We start from the raw sequence: 7,127 nt of genomic DNA, 5'->3' as shown, positions 1-7,127 counted from the left end.
AGCCCAGCAGGTCGAGGCTGCGGTGGCCGGAAGCAGCCACTGCACTCCAGTCTGGGCGACAGAGTGACTCCAACTAAAAAAAAAAAAAAAAAATTGTATATTTATTCTTACATATTTAAACTTAGTCACCTAAAAAGTATTCTCCGTTTGATGGAATACACCTAACGAGATGCTTTTTCCACTGCTCAGAATAGTTTCTGAACTCATCAGTTTTGATGCCTTTTAGAGCTTCTGCCATTTTTTTTGTTTCATATCTTCCACAGCAGCAAAACATTTCCCTTTAAGGACTTTTTTCATCCAGTGGAACACAAAAAAGTCGCTCAGGGTGAGACCAGGTAAATAGGGTGGGTAGGGCATGGGGGACATGACAATTTTGGTCTAAAACTGCTGAACAGTTAGTGTGGTGTGGGCAGGTGTGCTCGTAAATCACCCATCATGAAATGGACAAATGCGTTGTAAGAATCTCCCAAAATTCACTGAAGCCAAACACAGCCTTTCACAACAACACTAGCTGGTCCACAGATGCTGGTTCCTAGAACACCTAATTAGTGGGGGAAGCCTGTACTACAAGAGGTCAACCCTCCAAAAAATATATATATAAAATTCCAGGTTTTTATGGGTCTCCCCCATATAGGGCAAATACAAGAAATGTGTAAAAAAGTAAGTGCTCAAGGATGACCACATTATGTCACTCCCTCAAACCCACACACTACTTTTCCAAACATTATATAATTGTTCCTGATATTTTCTTTTCTTTTCTTTTCTTTTTTGAGTTGGAGTCTCACTCCATCGCCCAGGTTGGAGTGCAGTGGCATGCTCACGGCCACCCCACCGTCGACCTGCTGGGCTCTGGCAGTCCTTTTGCCCCGCCTCCCAAGTAGCTGGAACTACAGCCACACCTGGCTAACGTTTGATTTATTGTAGAGATGAGGTCTCTCCAAGTTTCCGGGGCTGGTCTCGAACCTGCAGGCTCAAGCAAACCACTCACTTCAGTCTTCCAAAGTGCTGGGATTATAGGCTGAGCCACCCACGAGTTTAGCCATTCCAGATATTTTCGTTGTTCTTTTTCCTCAGAATTTTATTCCTAATAGTCTTCACTTGGTGAACTTCTACTTATCCATTAGAACCAAAATGAAATATTACCACCACTACAAAGCCTTGCCCAATCCCCAATAGCAGAGTTAGTTGTTCCATTCGGTCTTGTACCCTGTTGTCAAAACAATATAATTACTATTAATTAAGTTCCTAATATATGCCAGAGCCTTTACATATATTACCTCTACTCCTCAGGTTGTTACCATGCAATTATTCCTGAGGTTTGGGAAATTTAGTCACTTGCTCAAAATTATGCACTAGTAAGTGATTGAACTAGGGTTCTAACTCAGACCTCGCTAGCTGCAAAGCCCATAGCTTCCATCATATGAGGCTTTGTTTTTATGGTGAAATCAAATGGTTCCAATCCTTTTTGCCTCTTTCTCTAAACTGTAGGCAACTTAAAGTCAGAAAAGTCTTTTTCACATATGTATTTCAATACCCAGCATGCAGTAGGTAGTCACAAGTTTTGCACATGAATGGGTGAGTGAATAAATAAATGCCAAAGACTAAGCCCAGGAACTCTGTGTGGTTGCAGACAGAAATAAAAACATGTGCACCCTAAACATGTAAGCCTGAACCTGGGACAGAGTTGGTCACACAAGCACCTATTTTAGTGCTTCAGAGACTAACATTTTTCTGTCCTTGCATCTTTCCACTCTCTGAAGTAGATGGAGCTTTTAATCTTCACCTGATTACTCAGCTATTCCAGGCTCTAAATCCAAACCTACCTTTCATTAGGAAGACACAGAATCTAGTTAAAAGTTTCAGGTTCCAGGATCAAAACAGTTTGTTTTTGTTCTCACCCATACCTTAGTTTTAGGATGTGAATCCCTCCCTTGTAATGCTATACCTGTAGACATAACAATGACCCATCTTGTCCTGAAGTCTGGCCTTGCTTTGATGAACTCCTTCATGAGAATGTCTGCCTATCTGCCTGATCTCCAGGGATGTCTGCTCCCAGACCCATCCATCATCATTTCATATGACTACAAACTCAAATGCCATCTTGTTGAAAATGTCTGATGTCAACTCCTTGGCACCCATCACTCGTTCCTTCCCTCTGACACTATGGATCTCACTGTATCAGGCCAGGTTCTCCCACAGGCTGCGGAAGGTACCTGTCCTTCTTATCTTTTCCCTAACAGAGTTTTTTTGTTTGTTTTTTTTAAATAACAAAAACACAAAACAAAACAAAAAAATCCTTGCATGCAAACATCAAATTTGGAATTATGTAGTCATATCTTAAATAATCTAGTGGTAACAGAACATGAAAGCTCAGCAGATATGTATAAATTACAAGAATATCGGCATTTAGAAAACAAAGTAGTAAATACTACTTTGAAATATTTGAAACTCAAATTTCTGTGGTATACCAATGTTATTTCCCACTTATAGACCTTTTTCCCCTCTATCACCAACTTTTTCTCTTTTTCAAAAGTTTGCCCATCAAGATGGAGCATCATGTGCCTCTCCTCTTGTTATTATGTCCCCTTGGTAGACTCTGCATAGTATCAAGTCATCACATGAGGAACTTGCATTAGAATAGAATGCACGTGACATCAGACGCATGTCTAAACTTTCTAGTAAATTAAAGGTAAAATATATAACTTTATTTAAAGCCTAATTTTTAAATTATCTAGTACTCATTCACTATACAACAAATATTTAATAAGAAACAGCTATATACCCAAATCTGTGCCAGGAACCTTGGAGAATATAAAACACACAAAAAAATTCTGTCTAATCTCAAGAAGCTTAGCACACAAACATATAACAAATAGCTATGGTTTGTAAAATACTAAAACACAATGTGAAATAATAAGAAGCCCCTAAACAAGGAAATGAGTGGTATGAAATGGGGTTGATTAAAGAAGGCCTGAAAAGATTTTTAAAACGATACAAATACTATTTGGGAAGTTATAAAAGATAACTGGTATAAATTAAAGCCATACTCACTCACCCCAAATAAAGTCCTAATACTTAACTATTAAAATTTACAGTTGTGACTTACTATTTCATCTTCCAGTTCTTGGTCAACTCCTTCCAAATGTCCCTGGAGAAAAAGAGCCTTTTGCGTCTCTGCTATTTCATAAGTTGGAAGCATTTCATTCTCATTTTGGAGTGTATCTAATTTTTTACTAAAATGTGCCATCTTCACATCTTGGCTAATATTTTCAATGATATCGACAGCATTTTCAGGACGCTCATCTAATATCTTGGTCAACATATTAGAAAGATGATCATATCTACCCAAAAAAAAAAATTCCACATAATATACATGCCAAGAGCTTTTGAAGAAACATTTCATGCAGACTCAGTGAGTGGGTTTTTAGGGAAGTTTAATAACTCGAGTTTTTCAGTGGATAAATACGTAAGGTAATTTCTACTATGCCAGAAGTAACCTATCCTAGAATTTTCCTTAGGAAATGACATTAATATAAGGATGTTGAAATTATTAAAGAAAAACATATTACACCAAGATACATACTCCACATCAGGCACATTTTCACATTTATTTCTGAAATTGAAGTCTCTTGGCTATATATTTAAAAGTGATTAACATTTTTTTCACTCTTTACCTTAGCTTCTTTTCCATTCCTCTTCCTCTGCCCTCACCAAATCCAATTTGATTTCTAATCCTGTTGATTCTATCCTTAAGATCTCTTCTCTTCTTTTTAATTCTATTTTTAAAGGCAGTTATCTACTTCAACACTTTTTAGATCTAAAAGGGATGCATTCTATATTGCAACCTCCATTCACTCACAACTAATAATGTCATTAAATGTTATTCGCCTGTATTAAGATGTGAGCGCTCTAATATTTTGTTCTGTTCTATTAAAAACGCTGCCCTAGCTTTTTATCTCACGAATGAATCAGTGAAGTTGCCTCTACCCTTACATTAATTCATTACATTGTCTACATAACTGCCGATGTGTGCTTTTTCAAAGACTAGATTTAAAACGTGAATTTACTATTAAAAAGGTCAAAGTCTGTCTGTCAAAGTATTCTGTCCTGTCAAAGAACTCTTGAAAAGAAACTCTTGGATATACATTGTACCTCTCCAACTTTGTTTCTAATTATTAGTTCAGTTAGATTTTCTGCCTCAGTGAGGTAAATCTAATAAAAATCACTTTTATACATGTGCTATGTGTTACCTGGAAACTTTTGCTTGCTATGTCCCATATACCGAGGGTGCCAAAATATATGTATATATACACATTTTAAGAGATGTTGTCTATGTATTGTTTTTCTTTTTTTTCTTCTGGCACGTTCACAGACACCCCAGCATCGATTTGTTGGACTCAGGTGATCCTTTCGCCTCAGCCTTCCAAGTAGCCAGAATTACAGGCGCGCTACCGTGCCTGGCTAATTTTTGATTTATTGTAGAAACGAGGTCTCACCAAGTTGCCCAGGCTGTTCTAGACTCAGACAGTCCTCTCACCTCAGCCTCCCAAAGTGCTGGGATTACAGGCTTAAACCACTATACCTGGCCATGTATTGCTTTTTAAAGTCAAATTGAATTATGGCAGCAACGTGCAGTACGACATTCACTCTAACAATGGTGTTCACCAAATGAATGCTAGCATCACCATGCGACAGGCAGGGCAGTCAAAGAAAATGGCAGAAGCACAGTTGTCATTCAAGAAGCACAAGACCGTTTTGAAGTGGTATTTGAAATTCGAGAATGTTGTGGAAGTACAATGGAGGCGTGAGTATGCAACAGAATCTCGGATAGCCTGACAATTGCCCGCACTTGTAATAAGTTTGAGATGCATGGTCCTGTGTGTGATGTGCACAAGGAAAGATCCAGGAGCAGCAAGTCCTGCAGTAGCTCACCATAATCAGAAGTGTCTGGACTCTGACGGGAACCATAGTGAGCACCTCTTGTAACTGCAGAAGTCAAATGTGACTTGTATTCATCTTTTGCTATTGGTATATATTGAGTATTACACTTTTAATACAGTTTTTTCCTTTCTTAAAATGTGTATACTGTTTTTAACACCCTCTGTATGTCATTTCTCTCAAAGAATAATTTAAAATCCCCTTCATCCTCAGGGACTTTGCACTCAAGTCATTCCTCCAAATCATCCTTTCTCAATTTATAAGTGCCATTCTGAGAACATTGATATGCTGCTATGAAATTTGATACATTATATATTTCTTATTCAGTAACTGCCTTAGGTTCTTCTACAGCCAAGATCAGGGTTTTATATATCTCACTGTTATTATAGCGAAACAAAATAAATAAATGTTCAATAGCTGTCAACTTTCTTTAATTGAAGAGCTATTATTTTTGTTATTTTTCTTTAATGTCAGAGAAAAATAAGTTGATTATATGGGCAACCAATTGGAAGGGCAGTTAAAAATATTAGACAGGGTCTGAAGAACACATAATTCTTTTCCCAAATATTACTATTACTGTAAATGGGAAGAAATGGTTTGACTTTTTGTTTTTGTTTTTTAAGTTCAAGCTTCCTTAATATTTACACTATTAGACAATTACTTTTTACAAGTATCCTGGAGATATGCTTGGACTTTATGGTTTTTATGTCTCTTTCAGGCCCCCAAATTCCACAATTCTTAGGCTTTGTTTCTGTGTGCCTAGGGTCTTTAAAGAAGCTGGAAGAAAAATGTAAAACAAGAAGTTAGAAGAATCCACACCAGGGGTGTGTTTTGAGTGCTCTGATCCAAAAAGTTAAGTCACTAACTCTTTTACTGATAAAATCCTTTCAAATATGTTTCCATTCACTCACAGAAACGCACTCTGACACAGAGACACTCACAACCTTTGGCTTTGCCAAGCTTCGATCTCTCCCAGACTCACAGGTTTAGGCCCGACTTGCTACTGGTCTTCAGCAGGTAGGCCTTAGCATTCTGGATGGCGGTCTCAAGCTCGCTGGGTGAGGTTTCCAAGGCCCTGGTTGCAGGCTGGTCTGAATCAGAGTCACTGCTTGAGTTTTCCTTCTGAAAAATGTCAAATCTCAGCTCCTTGTGTTTAGAGTTTTGACGGCTCACGTCCCTAGGTCCATACAGGCAAGGTTTGGGTTGCTGCGACTGTTGAAAAGCATCTCCCTCTGCTTGGTTTGTGTGGTGAGGAGTTGATTCTCTTTGATCAGAAGATTGTTCCGAAGCATCCGAAGGAGGCGGTCTAGCATCAGGAATCACACCAGGCGTCCTGTCTGACGGAGGAGGGATCACGAGATCCTGTCTGGCCACAGCTAGGGGAGAAGCAGCGGGCGAGGGCTCCTGTGGAGGGCGAGGGGAAGGTGATGCTCCTGGCCCCGTGGGGTCAGCTGCGGAGCTATAAGGAGAACTGCTTCTAGGCTGGGGACGCGTGTCTGGCCCCTGCTTCGCCTCCACGGGCTCAGACGACTCAGGCACAGAAGACTGGGAAGAAGCTGCTGTCTTGCCTCCCCATGGCTGTCCTGCCTCCGCCGGGACTTGGTTTTCTTTTTCTTGCTGCGTGGAAGCCGAGTCTTCCATGGAGAACCAAGAGTCGGGATGGTGCGTGAGAATATGGAAGAAGACAGCGCAGGGCCGCCGCTTTGCAATTCTCCAGGGCGACTCTGAGTCTCCGGGCCAAGCACGCGGCAGCGTCCGGTCTCCAAGGCAACCCCGGGCGGGCTCCTAGAGAAACAGGCACATCTCTCGCCGGATTCGAGGGCGGACACAGCGACGAAAATCCTAGATCTATGATTTGCTGGATCCCCCGCCCCTCTTCCGAGTGCAGCCAATCCGAGCTGGACTCGACCCGCCTTGGTTGGAAACCGGAGAACTCCTGGTCCAGCGCGCAGCGCGCGGAGTAGGAGGAAGAGCCGCCCCAAGTGGGAGAACTGGAGGGTCTGAGAGTGAGCCGCAAGTCGTGCTGTGAGGAGGGAGTGGAGGGATAGTATATGTGCAGAACTAGAGAGAGAACGAGAGGGAGGGAGGGAGGGAGACAGAAGGAGAGAGAGGGAGCGGGAGGAGGAAGGAGAGAGAGAGAGAGGGAGGGAGACGGAGAGGGGGAGGAGAGAGGGGGAAAGAGGAAGGGA

At 41.1% G+C, this 7,127-nt stretch overlaps 1 protein-coding gene across 2 annotated transcripts in view; it reads right to left on the bottom strand.

Annotated features, from left to right (window-relative positions):
• The window catches only part of RSPH4A (radial spoke head 4 homolog A), a 12,506-nt gene extending 5,826 nt beyond the window's left edge, over positions 1–6,680 (bottom strand). For both annotated transcript variants that reach the window (XR_002482528.1, XM_008067825.1), the window contains exons 1-2: positions 5,921–6,680; positions 3,107–3,341 (exon numbers count right to left, since the gene is read on the bottom strand). Coding sequence is in view for 1 of the 2 variants with exons in the window: in XM_008067825.1 (XP_008066016.1) it covers positions 3,107–3,341; positions 5,921–6,579 (894 nt within the window). In the remaining variant the exon portion in view is untranslated. The remainder of the gene's footprint in view (positions 1–3,106; positions 3,342–5,920) is intronic.
• Between the last annotated feature and the right edge of the window lie 447 nt (positions 6,681–7,127).

Source organism: Carlito syrichta, unplaced genomic scaffold (genome assembly GCF_000164805.1).
Source record: "Carlito syrichta isolate Samal-C Ts95f unplaced genomic scaffold, Tarsius_syrichta-2.0.1 Scaffold309783, whole genome shotgun sequence".
In the NCBI taxonomy this organism is placed as follows: domain Eukaryota; kingdom Metazoa; phylum Chordata; class Mammalia; order Primates; family Tarsiidae; genus Carlito; species Carlito syrichta.
This window is presented reverse-complemented; position numbering and strand designations above follow the sequence as displayed.